Source organism: Apus apus, chromosome 5, assembly GCF_020740795.1.
Source record: "Apus apus isolate bApuApu2 chromosome 5, bApuApu2.pri.cur, whole genome shotgun sequence".
Lineage (NCBI taxonomy): Eukaryota > Metazoa > Chordata > Aves > Apodiformes > Apodidae > Apus > Apus apus.
The window spans coordinates 42,920,862-42,939,680 of record NC_067286.1 but is presented as its reverse complement, the minus strand read 5'-3'; the positions used below and the strand labels follow the sequence as shown (position 1 = coordinate 42,939,680).

The window sequence follows — 18,819 nt, the reverse complement described above, 5'->3', positions numbered from 1 at the left end:
GGGACTGAGTGGGAAGAAGGAGATCTTTCCTCCTCCACCCTCCCAGCCTTAAAAAAATCTCTGGGGCCAGTCCTTCCCAAATAGCGACAGTTGGTAGGTATATGTTAATCTTGTTCCCGGCACTTTGGAGGAGCCATGAACAGAGAGGATCACCCTGTCCTTTCAAACCTGAGCTTCCTGTCCTTCAAGAGTTAACCTTCTCTAGAACATTTATTTCACCATCTCAGGGAAAAAAAAAAAAGAAAAAAAAAAGAAAAAAAAATAAAAAAAGGAAAAAAAATTAAAAAAACACAACCCTGCAGAGCTGAGAGGCTGCAGATCACAAGGCCATTCTGATAGCCTCCTGTCCCCATGGCAACAGCAACGGCATTTATCAGTTCCTTATGAGAGCAGGCACAGCAAATCTGCATTGCACATGGCAGCCTTCCAGCCTTTCAAATGAAAGAGCACTTTGAACTGCTGCCAAGTGTGGAAGGAGCAGAGCTGTCAGGACTGCTTAATGCTGGCAGTTTGTACTTGGGAGCCTTTCAGTTCCCAGAATCCTTCAGCCATGGCAGCCTGCCAGGTACTTAGCGGAAGCTAAAAACTAACCCCCAGACCATTCACTGCAGTGCACTCAAAATTTTCCACATGTACCATGTCACAAGTGCAGACTGTACAATGAAAGCAAATGCCTTCTGCTTGGGATTCTAATTTTATTAATAATCTAGGAAAAAGCAATCAGAGATTAGCTGACTGACAGCAGTACAGTATAGCCACTGTTTGTAACTCAGGTTGTGTATTTCAAATATGTATTTCATCCCTCAGAAACAGAATCAGCTCCAACAACAGGGGCTGCACAGCCCCAAATCTACAGGCAGTACCTGAGCATGGGGAGATCAGAATGAGCAGAAGGAAGAGTGTGGTTATTTACAGTTGAGTATTTTTTAGCAATCATCACCAAATGCAGAGCAGTGAAACAATATTGCTGGCTGGGAAATATTTTCTGCCCTTACCCTCTGCATTTTGCTGACATTGTGAGAAGCTAGGAAACTGGCTGATGAATGTAGCAGAGATACATGGCTCTTGGTGGGTCTCCTTTCAATGGAGTTTTCATGTGAACTTTTTATTGTTTTGCATTACCCAAAGCACAAGGGCTTCTATTGGCAGAGGAAAGAAATTGGCACGGTTCTGCTTTTTTTTTTTTTTTTTTTTTTTTTTTTTTTTTAATCTGCACTGAGATCAAGGGCAAGGGCTTCATTTTCCAGCACTAGTCATAAGCCTTTAGCACAAATAGAATGAAAATTGTCTGTCGCTCAGGCAGTTGGACAGGGTTCAGGAAAACTATGTCTGGCACTAATTCCAAAGGGAAGGTTTGGTTCAATCCAGCATCATTAATTTCTGTAAACTGTTTTCACTAGTCTATATCCCACTGTTCAAGAGCTGTTTATTGTCTTTTACTAAATAATGTCTTTTGGAGTACAGAGTAATGAAAAATACCTTATATGACTTACATACATATGGATAATCTCACATGTATGTATAAATATAAATAGATACATTATAAATGGATGCACACACATTTAGTTTTACTTTTCTAGGTTTTCTTAACAATTGCTTGTTTCTTACCTTGCCTTCCCATTACAAAACATATTTATAATGCCAAATATAAAATAGTAAAAATAGCCCAGAAGCAAAAGAGAGAGAGTGAAAGATGAAAAAAAACCCTGGAGCAAAGACAATCTCCACAAATTTGTGAGTTTCACCACAAAACAAGGAAATGTAGTGCCTCTTTTTCAGCTTGCAGCTATCTTTGGCTGCTGCTTGAAGACTTGACTTAATTCACCCAGGCAGTAGTGTCTAAAAGTAATACACCAAGACAGTTAATTTTGGCACTTAGTCTCCCTTAGGAATTTTACCAACAGTCTTTGAAAAGAAAGTAAATGATCTTTTTTTTCCCTCTCAGTTTCCCTCCATAGCTCATCTTGATATGTGCTAATAAAAGAAACTGCCCCCTTCCTCCCCTCCCTCTTCTATTCTCACAGTTATCCTGTGTCCATATCATCCTTCTTTCAAAAACATTGTTAAACAGCATTTATACCATGGTCTTGGAGAAAACTGTTTTAGGCCTTTTCAGATGGCCTAGTTACAGAGGAAAAGGAGGTTATGCCATGTGAAATAACTCAAGATAGTGCAGTTTCTTTCTTTTTCTTTCTTTCTTTCTTTCTTTCTTTCTTTCTTTCTTTCTTTCTTTCTTTCTTTCTTTCTTTCTTTCTTTCTTTCTTTCTTTCTTTCTTTCTTTCTTTCTTTCTTTCTTTCTTTCTTTCTTTCTTTCTTTCTTTCTTTCTTTCTTTCTTTCTTTCTTTCTTTCTTTCTTTCTCTCTCTCTCTCTCTTTCATTCTTTTCCTTCCTTCCTTCCTTCCTTCCTTCCTTCCTTCCTTCCTTCCTTCCTTCCTTCCTCTCTTTTCTTTTCTTTTCTTTTCTTTTCTTTTCTTTTCTTCTCTTTTCTTTTCTTTTCTTTTCTTTTCTTTTCTTTTCTTTTCTTTTCTTTTCTTTTCTTTTCTTTTCTTTTCTTTTCTTTTCTTTTCTTTTCTTTTCTTTTCTTTTCTTTTCTTTTCCTCCTTCTTTCCTTTTTTTTTTTTTCCTTACTTTGTCTCACTCTCTCCTCTTGTCTGTCTGTCTTGTCTTTCTGTCTGTCTTAATCCCCCCCTTCCCACCTCCCCCGTTTTTTGGAAAACACAGTGAAGTTTTGTGCAGTTCTCAAGTGTTATTAATCACTGGAGGAGGCCAAAAGCAGGGATATTTTTCTTGGCAGCACGTTTTGATAAACAATCTGTGTATGGGGTGAAGGGAGGGGGGAGCCTCTCTTGCTGGTAACTAAGCTAATGTTTGGCAGATTCCTAACTGTCACGAAAGTGCAAGTGGCTCTCAGTGGGAATAGCCTTAAAAAATGTACCGATTCAGTTGATTCATTATTGTTGATTGTTTACTACGTCCACAGGATGTATGATGAAAACAGTTCAGGGATAAAGTAAAAATAAGAGCAGCGGAAGATCCAGCCTCTGCATATTCCAGCCTAAAACATGCCATCCAGTCGCTAGTCCCTTGTGGAGCGAGCAGAATTAATTATAGGTGTCTTATTTTGCACTGTAAGATTTGGCAAAGGTTAATGTGCAGCAATGTGGGCTAGCAGGCGGGTTCAAAACCATAAAGACAGCTGTAGGAAAATCGATTTGGGGCGGGTCTCAGAGAGGAGCCCTGGCTGCTTTTCCGGGGCAGAAGCGAGAGGCTGGTGGGGTCAGGCGTGCAGAGCTGCCTTGGCTGGAGGCGGGGGGCGGCGAGACGCGGGGGGAGGCGGCGGCCCGGCCCCGGCGGCGGGCGGGCTGCGGGCCGGGAGGGCGGCCTCCCGCCCGGCTCTGCCCTGGGCTCCGCGCTCCCGCAGCAGTGTGGCAATGCAACCGGTAAAACCGGAGGACACGACAGGCAGCGTCCTTTAAGAAATGTCTCTGCTTTGCAGACCAAGGAAAAAAAGAAAAAAAGGAAGGAAGCAGGGAAATGTTCCTAGGTGGGAAAGCGATGTGATCTGCATGTCAGCAAGGCTGACTACCTGAAGAATGGCAGGGAAAAACAGAAGTATAATGAGATGAGAACCGAAACGATAAACAGAAACACGTAATTACACTCCTATTCTTTGTAACTAGGTGTTTTGACACTCCCTGGCAGCTCCTAGTAGAAGACAATGTTGTTTAACTTTTAATTTGACAAAATTATGCAGCTCCTTCCTGAAGTGTTTGTGTTTTGATTTGCTGAACATACTCTCTTTACCACCGACTGCTGTGTTCACTGCTAATATCGGCATTGTTTTGAAGCCAGTAATTTGATTGTGATGGATTTTATTTGATTTGCTATACTGAGGTAAATCCATGTAAATCACACTCTCGGGGATGCTCTTCCCCTCTCGTTCTTGTGTTTGTTTCCAGCTATAGCTGCTGTTTTGACCATTGAGGAAAGAGCCATTTTTGTAGGTGAGCGCCTGAAGAAGAACCAGCTGCCTGCGACTGCTGCACCGGTCGGTGCCAAAACTCCCTAAGGCGAGCAGGAAAGAGTTAAACGCATTCCCAGGCTGTGAGCATTTAGAGCCAGGCTAGACCGTTCATTCCCAAGCTGCCGAGATCCTGGGCTCCTAATTACTACTGATTGCAAACTTTGGGGCTGTCCTATATTCCGCATAATTAACACTGGACTGCTGCTCGATGATCAACAGCACTCCTCAGCACCCAGATCAACGGTAATCCCCGTATTTTGCGAGCTCACACACCAAGGTGGCAGGGAGCAGAGCCTGGCAGTCCTGGGGCGTAGCCAGGCACCTGGATTCTGTCCCTTCTTCACGGTGCATTGCACCCTCTGCTTCCCATACCTGCCAGGGACACTGAGAAAAGTGCTGGCCGGCTCCTGCATTGTGTTTCGTATGACCGTTTTGCTTCCTTCGTTTAAATCAAAGCTTCTCCTGCTGTTATAATGTTACGCAGATGTGTGTGTGTGCGTGTGCACTTCCAAGAGGTTAATAGGAATAAAGGGAAAGGGATTATAGGATGGCAATATTTATCCTAGCACCGAAGGGAAGGAGTTAGTAGGAGTAGTTTCACTTCTGATAGTGAAAATTATATTCCTTGTCCCTTGGGACTACTGGCAGGTCGTAAACTTCGGGCAATCTCCGCAGAATCCCTAATGCTGCATCCAAAGTGCTGACTCGCGTTCCTACGCAAAAAGCAGTAGCTGGGTAGCAATTGTTCGCGGCCGCGGCTCCCTCCCTCCTTTCGCTCCCCTCCCTCTTATTAAACAAGCTACTGTCTGGCGGGTTCTTACACTATTTTTTGTTTGCTTGCTTCTTTCTTTCAGTTAGCCAGATCAGGCACCTGAATGGCTTCATTGTTTGGGCTTCCTCTTTTCGTCCTCCAAACGTAATTTTAATTCCTGGATTATTTCAGAGCTAAATAAACACCAGACGTGTTTAGTATAAATCCAGCAAGACCGATCTGGATCTCTGCTGTCCTGCCATTCGCATGGCAAAGGAGAGGAAAGGCGGAAGGTGCGCAGGAAAACACGCCGCGACCCTCGCAGGGACAGCGCTGCCACAGATCACAGCTTTGTTCTATCGCCACCGTTCCAACTGTTTTCCCCTACCAGATTAGATTTATACTGACAACTCGTCCCCTGTGAAGGTGCCACGGAGTGGCATTTATTTGCATTTACATTGCAGTTCTCTTCATCAATCAACTTTGCAGAGATCACCGCTGCTGCTGGCCATATTGTTGCTGTGCTGACACTTCATCCTTAAGTGCCGCTTGCGTAATGGTACAGTACGTGCCCATGACCAAAGTTTAAATCAAAGTTTAATCATTACGGAAAAACAAACATGTTTCCGCGACTGTGTATCCTGCAAGTAAAAGTAAAGGCAGTTTGGTCAGGTCACAGATGCTAATCTCTGCTCTTTTTCTATTCACAAACTATAAAGGGAGTTGACAGCACCTGTAAATGGTTTTCTGAGGCTAGATTATATCAAAGGTGATTATTATTTACACCCACTATAAAGACTGCTCTTGTGAGCCAAGAAATCCGTCTGTTCCTTTGAGGTGAGTGTTACCAAAAAAGGGCTTTCTTGCAGAAGGATTCAGTGGAGCGAGGAGCCAGGGTGAGGGGCGGTTCAAGCTCACATAGTGCCTTGTCATATGTTGGGTTTGTATAACCCGGGGACTGGAATATAGTCGGGATATGCTGCAGTTCTGCATTCCCAGACTCTCGGGATGAAGAGGAAAGCCTCAGCTCTCTCAACTGGAGTTTTTAAAGCAGGAGCTGACCTTTTCCCACAGCCCAGTTCTGCTTCTCATATGAAGACCAACACGGGGCAGTAAAGAGATAGGAAAGGAGTTGACCTTCCAGTGTGAACCAGAGCGAATACATGCTTGTTTAGTCAAGTAAAGTCATATTAAATGTAGAAATCCTGCAGCCATCACTACATCACTGCAGCTGGAAGCAAAGACTTTTACTTTGACCAGCTTTTATCTGCCTTACTAGAAGTTTGCTTCTGTGAAGCCTCTACAATGTCTACAGTTTAGGTGTGAAATTCCCAAGTGTGAAATACACCCTCCTTTAGCGCATCTTCTTCAGCCATTTTGCATCTGAGAGACTCATATAATTTAAAGATTCTTCTGTCTCGCTGCTTCTGCAAGCTTCCCCTGAAAGTGTCACTTTGTCAGAACTGATTTTCTTACTGTATTTTATTTGTTCCTACCATTTCTGTAACTTCAGCCTATGCATTTCGTTAAGTCTTCCTTGTAAAATAATTCTGCTGACACACGTCAAATTCGTTCTCCAGCTCTATAGATTTATAACCAGGCACACATAACACGTTTGAGACAACTAAAAATGGAAAAGAGACGCACTGGGCATGTGAAACGAATTGTTTAAAGCAACAACTTTTTTGTCGTGTGAGTTTTGAAACGTTATTAACCGAACACAAGTTATCTTTCCTGCCCGGTGCTGCATGGCTGCTGGGCGTGCGCTTGTAGGCGCGTAAGGCAGCTGTGGCACCGCGCCATGGAAACACCGAGTCCCTTTAAAGTGCAGAGGGAAAGCTGTAACGAACGGGTTTTTGGGCGTTTCTAGCAACAAAGGAACTAGGAAGAGATACGGAAAGAAAGAAACCCATCCAGCACAGCCCAGCTGGGAGAGGCTCCGCATCCCCCCGCTGCGCGCTGCCTGCGCGGGCACCCGCGAGCCCGGCGCTGCGCCAATGACGCGGGGCCGGTGGCCGCCCGCCGTGCAGCCCGCAGGCTCCTTGCCGACCCGCGGTCGCGCAGTGAGAGTTTATTACTCTTTGGACGCGGACAGCGATGCGAGTGTTTGCAAAAAGAGCCACCGACTGCAGCGAGGCGGGCGGTGCAGAGCCCCTCCTGCCTCCGGGCATCGGCGTCGCCGCCAGGGCGGGCGGGGAGCGGGCAACTTTGGGGATCGCCGTCGGGAAAAGGCAGGCTTCGGGTTGTTTTTTTTTTTTGGTTTGGTTTGTTGTTTTTTTTTACGAGTGAAATGAATTCTCGGCTTATTTGCATGAGCCGAAGTTGCTTCGAGTAATTTGCCTGTTAGCAGTGTTATGCAAATGTCAGCAAGCTATTTAACGGAGGAAACAGGGGAAAAAAAAAATAAAAAAAAAATGAGCCGTGTGTTCACAAAGCGCTGGGGAAATCCTATGTCCCTTTGCATTAGCGAGATGAGATCACAGCGATTACTCACCTGCCTGGCCTCTCCTACAGCCCTGAGCAAGGCACAGCACTGTCTTTCCCAGCCCTACCTTCAACACTCGGCAAACATGGCCGATTGAAACAAATCAAAAGTGGAAGAGCTTCTGATGTAGTCACGGGCTTACAGAAACTGTGTCATTCTGTCACCGGGATCACTGAAAGAGAAACACGAAATCGGATATTAAGGCGGGATCCCCCCCATTTGCCTCAGCAGCCGGAACGCACGGGAATCCCACCGGCAGCCTCGGTAGGACGCCGCGCAGTCGTCACGGAGGCAAAGCGGTGCGATCCGCGGGTTTACAAAATCCAGAAAACTAGACATTTGAACTTAGAAAGCCCATCCAGGGGAAAAAAAAAAAACCGCCGCCACCACAGCACCCCCGCCTCCTCCCCCTCCCCCCTTGGTTGTGCCTGCGCTTCCCGGCCGCCTGTTCGCGGCGGCGGGGCGGGCTGGGCGGAGGGCGAGGGCGCGATCTGCCGTGCGAGTTTCCAAACATAGCCGGCAGCGCAGGCTGCCCGCGCCCCGCCGCGCTCCAGCTGCGGCCGCGTACGGGAGGCCGCGGGCAGGGCGCCGGGCATGCGCGCCCCGCGCAACAAGTGGGCTCCGCGCCGGCGGCCGGGGGGAGGGGAGCTGGGGGCGGGCGCTCGGTGGTGACGCGGGGCCCCGCCCGGGTGCAGCCGAGCCAAGGCAAGCCGGGAGCGCGGCGCGGAGGCGGGGCAGCGCGGCGCGGGGGGAGCGCGGCGCGGCGGGGCGGAGGGGGCGCGCAGGCACAGGCGGCGGCGGCGCGCAGCACCCCATGCTCGGACTGCGAGCAGCGGCGAGGATGTGAGTGAAGAGCAGGCGGCGCCGCTCGCCACGCTGCTGCCGCCGCTGCCCCCGGGCCGCCGCCGCTCGGGGAAGCCGCCGCCGGGACCGGACAGCTCCGTGCGGGTGCCCTTCTTTCGCTCGCGGCGGTGAATCGGCACGTTCCGAAGTGCGAGCTCGCGAAGCAGTCACGGCGGGTGGAAGGTGACCCCCCCATCTTCCTCCGTGCACCTCCGCCTCCTCCCGGAGGAGGAGCAGCAGCAGCGGAGAGCTAGAGAGCGCAGGGAAACAGAAGCGGCTAGAAGGCGACCCCCACCCAGCCCCCCGAGGAGCAGTAGAAGCGGTTCCCACCCCACCAGGGCAGCAGCGGCGTGACCGGGTAGAAGAACCCCTCTCCGGCAGCAGGAGCGAACTTAAAAGCAGACGATCCCCCTGCTGAAAGGGGCAACAGGATCAGGTACGGAGAGCCACCCCCCTGCAGCCCGGGGGGGAAGCCTGAGCCAGTCCCTACCCCGGCGGCAGCAGCTCTCCGGCCAGCAGCACCATGTCCGCCGCGCAGGTGTCGTCGTCCCGGAGACAGTCATGCTACCTGTGCGACCTGCCCCGCATGCCCTGGGCCATGATCTGGGACTTCACGGAGCCTGTCTGTCGGGGCTGCGTCAACTATGAGGGCGCCGACCGTATCGAGTTCGTGATCGAGACGGCCCGGCAGCTGAAGCGGGCGCACGGCTGCTTCCAGGACGGCCGCTCCCCGGGCCCCCCGCCGCCGGTCGGCGTCAAGGCAGTGTCGCTCTCCGCCAAAGAAGCGGCGGCGGCGGCCCAGCAGCAGCTCAATCATGTGGACGCGTCCTCCAAGGCAGCCTCGGCGGGGCTGACCCAGTCCAGCCTGGACCGTTACGGGCTCAGCGCCGCCGCGGCGGAGCAGCGCAGCCGCTTCGAGTACCCGCCGCCGCCGGGCGCCCGCCTGCCCAACGGGCTGGGGGGGCCCAACGGCTTCCCCAAGCCGCCCGAGGACGGGCCGCCGGAGCTGAATCGGCAGAGCCCCAACTCCTCCTCCTCCTCTTCCTCCTCCCGCCGCGGGGCGCACGGGGGGCTGGTGTCCGGCCTGCCCCCGGGGGCCGCCGGCGCCCAGATGAACGTGCCTCCCAGCCTGCTGCCGCAGACCTTGCTCAACGGACCCGCTGCCTCCGGCGTGGCGCTGCCCCCGCCGCACGGGGGCCTGAGCGGCCGCGGCGGTGGGGGTCCCCCGGCTCCCTCCGCCGCCTCCCAGGGGGGCACCTGCGGTGGCAGCGCCGGGGGAGGCGGTGGCTCGTCCTCCGAGGCCTGCGGCAAGCGGCCGGGCTCGGTGTCCAGCAGCGACCAAGAACGGGAGCTGAAGGAGAAGCAGCGCAACGCGGAGGCGCTGGCCGAGCTCAGCGAGAGCTTGCGGAACCGGGCCGAGGAGTGGGCTAGCAAGCCCAAGATCGTGCGGGACACGCTGGTCACTCTGGCCGGCTGCACCCCCTACGAGGTGCGCTTCAAGAAGGATCACGCCCTGCTGGGCCGCGTCTTTGCCTTCGACGCCGTCTCTAAGCCGGGTATGGACTATGAGCTGAAGCTCTTCATCGAGTACCCCAGCGGCTCCGGCACCGTCTTCTCCAGCGCCTCCGGCGTGGCCAAGCAGATGTACCAGGACTGCATGAAGGACTTCGGCCGCGGCCTGTCCTCGGGCTTCAAGTATCTGGAGTACGAGAAGAAGCACGGCTCGGGCGACTGGCGGCTCCTGGGAGACCTGCTGCCCGAATCCGTGCGCTTCTTCAAGGAGCTGGTGGGCGCCGACATGCTGCCGCAGCCCTACCTGGACGCCAGCTGCCCCATGCTGCCCACGGCGCTGGTGAGTCTCCCGCGGCCGGGGGCCGGGGCCGGCGGGGCGCAGGGCACGGCTGCCGCCTCTAGGGGACCCGGTGGCGGCGGCGGCGGCGGCGGCGGGGCGATGCGCAAGAGGAAAGCCTCTCCCGAGCCCTCGGACTCGGCCGAGGGGTCTCTGAAGCTGAGCGACGAGCAGCAGCGGCAGCAGTGGATGGCCAGCCAGAGCGAAGCGCTGAAGCTCACCATGTCGGCTGGGGGCTTCGGGGCTGTGCACGGCGGGGGCCCGCCGCCACCGCCGCCGCCGCCTCTCGGGCCTCACTCCAACCGGACCACGCCGCCCGAGTCCGCCCCCCAGAACGGACAGTCCCCCATGGCCGCGCTCATGTCGGTGGCCGACACCCTGGGCAATGCCCACTCACCCAAGGACGGCAGCTCGGTGCACTCCACCACGTCCACCCGCAGGAACAGCAGCAGCCCCGTGTCGCCGGCCTCGGTGCCGGGCCAGCGCCGCCTGGCCTCCCGCAACGGGGACATGAACCTGCAAGTGGCCCCTCCTCCCCCCAGCGCCCACCCCGCCATGGACCAAGTGCACCCCCAAAACATTCCGGACTCCCCCATGGCCAACAGCGGGCCCCTGTGCTGCACCATTTGCCACGAACGCTTGGAGGACACCCACTTTGTTCAGTGCCCCTCTGTGCCCAGCCACAAGTTCTGCTTCCCTTGTTCCAGAGAGAGCATCAAGGCCCAAGGGGCGACTGGCGAAGTCTACTGCCCCAGTGGAGAGAAATGCCCCCTAGTCGGTTCCAATGTGCCTTGGGCGTTTATGCAGGGCGAGATCGCGACCATTTTAGCTGGGGACGTTAAAGTGAAAAAGGAGAGAGACCCTTGAGTAGGAAATCCAATCCCTTCAGACTCCTGAAGATGTAGAATTGTGAATATAACAAACTGCAAAAGTTAGTCTTATGTATAGACATTATTTTCGTCGTATGTTTCTATATTTTGAAACAAAGGTATGTACTCTTCTTCATTTGAAGGATAGAGCTGGTTTTTGTTAAACAGAATATAATATTGTTTGGTTACTACATAATACCTGTTCTCATTTCTTTGGCAGTGTGTTGGCTAGGTACAAAGTTAATAGCCCTTAGCGATTACCTGCTGCTGGTGTGTATTTTTGTAAATGTATGCACTTCTCTGAAAGAAGAAGAAAAACACAAAAGACAAAAAAAATAATTTTTTGCCAAGGCCAGTGTTGATGCCTAAAAAAATTGCTACAAAAATGGTGACAGCTTATGTTTTACAAGCCCTGAGTGTTAGTCCTTCACTTTATTTTTTTCGTTTTTGTTTTTTTGTTTGCAAAACGGTGGGGTGGCTCTGGGGGGAGGGTGTTTTTTTGTTGCAAGTTTGTAAGGAAAATGTTTCAGTTTGTTTCTATTGATCTGAACGTTTTTAATCTTCATGTGTTTTTTGTTTTTGCTTTTATTGATGCACGGATGCTTTTGAACAGTAGAGCCAAATGCTGTACATGAAAAACATGCTCTGTTTGTCCTTTATACATTTCTGTAGTTAACAGAACACTGTAATGTGCCTTGGAGCTTAGTAAATTGTAATAAATTCAATTGATATTAATACTTCTGGAGTAGCTAGTTTTATTTTTCGCAGAGCTGAGGCGGCATGCGCCAGCCACGTTGCCTTTTAAAAAGTCTCCATCTCCGTTATACCAAGAGCCTGAAGTTCATTGTCATAATTGTGGCACTTGGACTCACATTTTCACATATATGTAGTAAGATGATGATGTTGATAGTGTTATCAAACCTATCTAGATCTTGGCACTATGCCTATTTACATTTCACCTTTAATGTTGCAGTAAGAGTTGCTGACTAAGCATTTTCTATTTACTGTTTCTGCATCTCATTTCCTTCTCCCTCCCCCCCCCCAGCTCTCCAGCTGCAAACAGCAATACAGGATGCATCCATTGCCTGCAATTTAATAAGGATTTGAAACGGAGCCCTCTTTCACAAAAAAAAAAGAAAAAAGAAATTTAAAAAATAGCATAATGTGGTTAATTTTGGTTGATTTTAAGAGCAGTCATCAAAGCTCGACATTAGCTGTAGCCTCTTGGTAAGGCAGGATTGTAGTAGAGCACAGCATAAAAAAAAGGTAGCATGAAATAGCAGCTCCTATAGTTGGTGTTACAGCTGGTGGGGAGCTACCCCATTTAGGCAATGACTTTTCATAATGGAGTGTTGGTGAACAGTTCAGGGCTGTGTTGTGTTTTCAGGTGAGGAATCTTCCTTAAAGCACTGAAAGGAAATGCTTTCCTTTTGGCAGTGATCATATGTAATTCTTTGTATAACTAACAATTTCATGTGACACTGGCATTTTCTGGAGCTTGGGGAGCAGTGCAATACCTGCTAGGGGATCAACAGGCAAAGTAAATACACAGGCCTCACACTAGCTAGAAAATGCAAACAAACCTAACATGAACTTTGTCCTTTCCAGTGAGGCAAATGGAGGGAAGATAGGAAACCTGAAAAAAACCAGCAGCACTGCAGAAATCCTTTGCAGTTTGACCAGCAGAATGCTGTTGCAAATGCAACAGTGTCATAGGTTATAAGCTCTGGGTTTTACTGAATTGTAAGGATCCCTGCTCTCCCAGATCCCATCATTGTATAAAGAGGTACTTTGTAAAAGTCTGGATGGCATCTGGTATCTGCTTGCTCCTAAGAAGACAGTGTTCATTTTGTATTCCTGGTGGATAGGATGGTAGAAGCTTTGAGACTATAAGCTTAGTGTGTCTACAGTTCTTTGCTCTCTTGTGTAGGTACATTCTTGGGCTATTTTGTGTGGGGGTGGGTTATGTTTTGAGATTTAGTCTTTGGCATCACTGTATCTGTGATTTCAGACAATGACTCTGTATATAATTTTCCTGCCAAATTATAAATTTGTGCTTAAAAATTTCAGAACATACTGTCCTTATGTACCTAATTGGAAGGCATAGTGCAGAAAAATAATGTTTTGAGTTCATTACTAGATCCAACCTATATGTTTTGAGTTAATTGTTGGATACAACCTAAATGTTTTTTAGACTATAGATTTTTTCATAATTCTATTTTCAGTTGTTTATAAGCATGCAGTTCCCTCACAGCAGTTTATGTCTAAATCATGAGGTAGGGGAACTAAATATTGTGAGCTCATGACTGGCAGAAAAAGATGGTACACATGGATGAAATCTGAGTTTAAACCTAAGGAGTGGAGAAGTAGTATTAATGTTTGAGTCGCAACTGTCATTAAAAGAGAAAAACTACAGGCTATCCAACATTTAATTATGTCACAGAAGCATGAATACCCTGATTTATATAAACAGAACCACTCCTGTAATCTTGAAATCAGTCATCAGTAGTTGGAGTTAGAAAGAGCCCCACTTGGTGGATTTCTTTAATTGCAGAGCATTCTTGAAAGGCTCTCATCAGGCAGAATTTTGGAAACATAAACCCACTTATGAGATTCATCAATTTGATTTGTAGCAGGTAAAGGAAAGGTAAGGGGCAGTAGACATAGGTAGAAAATACAGTTGAAGTTAATTGTAATACTGTAGTTAATTAAAGTTAACTGTAGCTACAGGGCATTTGTTGAATGGAGGTTTTTTGTAACCATGTGACCTTTTCTTTTACTGTGGCTCATTAAGCAGCCCGTCTGGGCATATTATCCAGCATTTCTTTGAACCCACTCCATAGGTTTTTCTCTTTCTGTCCTCAGCTGACAAACAAGTTGTAACCTTTTTTTGAGAAGAGAGCTGCTGAGTGAGTCTCATGTACAGAGATTCAGCTGATTTCTGTATTTCACAGCAATGCTCCCCTCCCCCATATTTGCCAGTTATTTAAGGTAAAGCCCAGTGTTTGCTTGAATAAATCCTGTAAGTGAATTTATTTGTCCAGGTGGTCATTTGTTGTGTTCTCATTCCTTCTTGTAATGGCGAAGTATTTACATGGTTTATTTTCCCAAGGAGAGCTGTTTTGTTTGTTTTTTTCCAGTTAGATTATTCTCGACATTTCTTTTAATAGCCTTGTAGCCTATTTTCTAAGAAATGGGTTAGAACATGTGTGTCACTGGCTGTTTGTTTTTCAAGCATTGGCAGCTCTGTGTGAGCTGGAGATGGAAGTGTTTGTGCAGTGGAGAGATGCTATGTCCGTTTGAGGGAAATACTACACAGTTCCATCAGGAGCTCAAGTTCACCAATGCTAACTGTGTTTAGTACAAACCTTGTTATCTTTTTTTATTTGTTTAGCAACGTTGTGCATTTAGGCATGTTTTCTCCCCCCCTCTGCCACCTCCCCTTTAACATTTGAGCTCCAAACTAGTCAGGACTAACATTGTTTTGAAGCTGAAATCTCTTAAAATAGGCTGGCTGCCAGCATAGCTTTGCAGAGCTGCAGCAGTCACTGGAAAAAGGGTTGTCTGCTTCTTTACACGTCTTGCGAGCTGAGTTTTTCTTCCCCTCAAGGGAAAGGGCTTTGTCTCCTCAGAGCTCTCAGGTTCCTAGCTTACTATGCAGTAGCTTTGCAGCTCCCTCTTCCCTAGGTCTTGCCATTTTTTTTAATTATTTTTTTTTTTTGGTGGTATGCAGCCATTCTCCATTCATAGTAGGATGGTTTGGTTTGTGCATTAGCAGTCTGTTTCTCTGCCAAAGTGACATCCTTTAGATTTGCAGCAGAGTACTGAACTGTCACTGTAATGCTGACTCTTGTAAGGCTATTCTTGAAGCAAGAACAGCTTCCCTCTTGGCTTTCAGCCATCAGAATCCATTACAGCATGCAGTTTTTACCCAAAACATAGCTCTATACCTACATGGTTGTACTTACAACCAACCCCTGGAAGATGCAGAGGACCTAGTTTAGCCTCCCATATAGAAACAGGCACTGCTGGGTTTATTTTCAAAGTGTCTGAAAACCATGTAATGAGCTTTTGTTGCTTCAGTCCCTGCCTTAAAACCTGTAATGCAAACTGGGAATGGGAATGCCTCGGCCGATGGGGTGATGTGAAAAGAACTGCAGACAAGGTCTTTTCCCTGGTGTATGTCTTAAATGAAGGATTAGGTGTGTGTGCACTGAGTGAGGCTATTACTGAGCTCCTCCAAAGAACCAGCCAAACATCTCCCTCTCCACATGTTCGCCACAGGGCAGCCCAGCCCCATGCTGCCAGCCCTGACTGGGAGGCTCTGCGGGAACCCAGCTTTTCTTCCCGGGAACAGGCTTGCCTACCTTTGTGAGAAGAAACACGGGAGATTACGTGTCATTTCAAGTTTCTGACAGCAAACCCACTCTCTTTCAGCCATTCAGGGAACTGTAGAGTGAAAAGCAGAAGGGAGCAGTTAAACATGTGAATGGGAGGGGGAGGATGCTCGTCACCAGTCCGTCCAGCCAGTACAGTCTCTGACTGGTTGAACTGGGTGAACCACTTGAGGCTAACGTAGGTTCAAGATTGCACAGTCTGACTACTGTGCTTGGCTTGATGAAATGAATCTTGCTGGTATCTGTGTGTTGCTGACTGTGGCTGCAGCTACCCTGAAGTGCCCTTTTCTCTACCCCCCTTCCCTGACACACAGCCTCGCAGCCCTGCCCGCGGCTGGGCTGAGATCGCATTCCCCTCGCTGCTGTGTGCCTTGCCTTCCCGATGCGCCCTTGTAAGGTTATTTGGAGGCGGTGGGAGCAGGGGTGGAGGTGAGGAAGGTCAAGCTTCTTAGGTTTCAGCTGATTTGGCATCCGCTCACAGCCCTCCCCCAGCAGCCCTGCGCGGCCACATGCACTCGCTGCTGCTTTATGCAAAGAAACCTCACAGATGTGAGCTGCTGTCGAATAGCAACTTATTTTCAGGAAAACACCCCCTTCTCACACCCATCAGCTTTAAAAGCGAGAAGACTGTATTTTTCTTGTCCCCATAGACAGCCATAATGGGGAGCTGTCACTTTCTCTCTCGCTGTCACGGCTCTCCCAGCAGTAATGGGCGATCGGCTCCCCCTGCTCCCGAGCCTGCTTCACGGGGGCTTTTACTCGATTTTTTTCCGGCCAGCGCGAAGGCCCTTTGCTTTGTTCAGTGCTCTGTCAGCGGAGGCTGAGCCTGGCAACCCCATCGCAGCACGGCGTGGCTTGGCACGGCTGCGGCACAGCAGCTCAGGCAAGGACTGGGAGGAGGCAAACGGAACCGGGCTGAACCGAACCAGGCTGGGCCGGGCCAGGGAGGGGGCACCAGGCTACGACGGCATGTCATTGCCGCTGGCCTGGGCCCGGCCTAGACGGCCATGTGATCCTCTGCCCGCCTGCCCGCCTGCCTGACTCTGCGCCCGGGCTGGGAATGGGGACATGAAACATGTCTGTGCAGCTTCAAGAAGCCGAGCAGAATTCCCCACTGTCATCATCCTCCTCCCCTCCCTCCCTGCAGGCTGCCAGAGGGGAGGGCTGATTACAGCTCCGCTATTGTTCAAGTAACCTACAAATGGATTTGCATGGAGGCAGGTTGGGAGGGGCAGAGGGGTGGGATTTATTAGCAGCAGCTAAATTCGTCGGGATTACTATTAGGCTGAGAGCTTCTCAATGGGAATGATCCCTGAGTGAGCGGTTGGGCGGAGGGGAGGGACTGGAAAGCTCCTTTTCTGCAAATAGGTGAAGGGGTGGCGGGCTGCAGCCGGGGAGGGGAGGCAGGCAGGGTGCAGCTGGCTGGGACGGCGCTTCACCTCGATTTAAACTGTAACCCTCTATTCTGAGCACGCAGCTCCTGGCAGCGCCACTCATACCAAAGTCTTGACTCAGGGTTATCTGCATGCTGGGTAATAAGCAGCGTCACCCGAGGAATGTGCAGAGAAAGCAGCCATGCTGCTGCAAGCCTCTGCTCGCTCCTCGGGCAAACCACCGATTTAGCAGCCTGTTTCTGCCTCCGGGCAGCCGAAGACTGGCGAGGGGCTAGGGGCTTCTGCTGAGGGGGCAGCCCCAACTCTTTGTTGAAGCCAAAACAGCATTTTGCCCTTCTGTAAGTGCTTTTTATTCAAAGCTGGCTGGGATGTTGCAAACCATAATCGAGGACTGTGACCAGAAAAGGGCAAAGTTACTCTTCAAGTCACTATGTTAGTTTATCCTTTTTCCAGATGGGTAATCTGAAGTGTTTTAGCCAAGGTCACACAGCAAACGCCTATCAGAGTGAGTGAGACAGTGGCCTTTGGTTACTGCCCCAACTGCTCTTTTCCCTTCTACTTGGATAAAGGCATGTTGTTGTAATGACTGTGTACAGCTGATCTTGAAAGCACTTGTGTGACACAGGTGTTTGGGAACAACCATGTTCGGTGCCAGGCCGTTTGCCTCTAGCCTGTGTCCTTCACTCAGAGAGATAGCTCTAAGGCTGGAGGCTGTTGCTGTTCTTGCTGATGCAACATACCAAGGACTGGGGTGAAGGAGAGTGCATACCTGTGTGTCAGAGGTAGGAGCTCCCCTTTGGCTATCATGGAAAGTACAGCACATACAAATCAAAGACAGGAGGGGGTTGCTTTGAATTGCTGTATTTTGGACCTGTCTGAGGCAATCTTACTCTTCACTGCACACGCCGTGGTAACAAGAGACAAGATCATAGTGTAGCCCAGGTTTTCATTTGAACATGTCCAGGCTCGCAGACAGTTGGGCTAAGGATAACATGCTTTTGTAGGTATGATTTGTGTTGGAGCAAGGGGCAGAAAGAGGGAGGGAGTGGGAAGCCTGAATAGCTGGTCTGCTACTGGAAAATATAGGCCACTGACTTGAATATGTTGCAGGCTTATTTGATCTAGCTTGATATGCTAGACATTTGCTCTTAGAACTCTTCCTCAGTGTCTGTAACTTACTTCTGTAAAAGAAAAAGAGAAGGCACAAACATCTAGGATTAAAACACATGAAAGAGCTCTCATCTTCCTGCAGCAGTAAATTTTGGAGTACTTTTTATTACTTGCTCAGTGTTGTTGATGTACTTGACTCCCTGTTACATGTAAAGATAATTCCTCCCTGAACAAATCAGACTGCATTGATAAGAAAGGCCAGTTGGCGCATCATTTTTTCCCACCTCCTTCAGTGAAAGATTATGCCATGTATCTTATCAAAAGGATGCAGCCTTTCAAGAGCTGTACCTTTGTAAGTATACATACTGTATTTTGGCAAACATTTGTTGTGGTTTTGAGTGGTTTTCTCCCTCTGTTGTGTGTGTGTCCAGCCGCTCCTCCCTCCGCCCAGTGCTGCAGTCAACTCTTCTGTTCATCTAACTGTACTCATTTAGGTGTGCTCATTGCATGATTTCTGCTGGGGGGGAGGCAGCAAGAGGTGCAGCCATCAGGAATAGTATTTGTTGTGTGATCCCTGGACATCTAGTCTCTTTGTGTGATCTAGTATCTTTGTGCTATCAAGGACCTGCCAGCTAAGATAGATTAATTAGTCAGCATCCTTGGTAGGATGCCTAGTGGCTTGTGTGACAGTTAAATACCAGGAAATGATGCAGAAATTCTCATGCTCTTGTGTACCTGTATGTCCTCACGACAGTGTTTCTTGAGAACTGCACTGCACATGCTTTAATACAAACAAAGACCAGCTCCTTTCAGCTTTTTGCATGATTAGCTGCAGCTCTCTGCCTAAATCTTCCTTGTTCTGATGGCTGGATTTTTACAACAGTGTGTTGTACATACTTTGCAAGTCACATCTTGAAACTTCCTCCTTGCAGAAAGTTCTGTCACTTGAAGGAACCCCACCCTGCTCTCCCTTGAAGATGTGCAATCTCAGGCTGTGTTTGAGCATGCCTGGTGAGGCAGGTGCAGCCTGGCTGGATCCTCAACATTATCTACAAATAAACACTGTTTAAACAAATTACAGTAATAAGCACATTAAA

General features: G+C 49.2%; 1 protein-coding gene and 2 long non-coding RNA genes across 4 annotated transcripts; 2 read left to right on the top strand and 1 right to left on the bottom strand.

Moving 5' to 3' along the window:
* The first annotated feature begins 3,883 nt into the window (after nucleotides 1-3,883).
* LOC127385604 (uncharacterized) lies at nucleotides 3,884-7,209 on the top strand. Its single transcript, XR_007889711.1, has 2 exons — nucleotides 3,884-4,267; nucleotides 4,879-7,209. It is a non-coding gene; the product is annotated as an uncharacterized LOC127385604 (long non-coding RNA).
* On the bottom strand, nucleotides 5,360-7,631 carry LOC127385605 (uncharacterized). Its single transcript, XR_007889712.1, has 3 exons — nucleotides 7,514-7,631; nucleotides 7,270-7,432; nucleotides 5,360-5,416 (listed from the first exon to the last, which is right to left on the bottom strand). It is a non-coding gene; the product is annotated as an uncharacterized LOC127385605 (long non-coding RNA).
* A 391-nt stretch (nucleotides 7,632-8,022) lies between these two features.
* On the top strand, nucleotides 8,023-11,558 carry IRF2BPL (interferon regulatory factor 2 binding protein like). 2 transcript variants are annotated; one of them, XM_051621484.1, is made up of 2 exons: nucleotides 8,023-10,011; nucleotides 10,236-11,558. In XM_051621484.1, the coding sequence occupies exons 1-2, from the start codon at nucleotides 8,627-8,629 to the stop codon at nucleotides 10,792-10,794; spliced, it is 1,944 nt and encodes a 647-aa protein (XP_051477444.1). In that variant the 5' UTR covers nucleotides 8,023-8,626; the 3' UTR covers nucleotides 10,795-11,558. The 2 variants fall into 2 exon arrangements, with proteins under 2 accessions (XP_051477444.1, XP_051477443.1); XM_051621483.1 differs by having other exon boundaries at nucleotides 8,023-11,558.
* The last annotated feature ends 7,261 nt before the right edge of the window (nucleotides 11,559-18,819 follow it).

Bases quoted from the DNA above. Each gene is read 5' to 3' on its own strand.
- IRF2BPL (XM_051621483.1), top strand. From the start codon at position 8,627: ATGTCCGCCGCGCAGGTGTCGTCGTCCCGGAGACAGTCATGCTACCTG.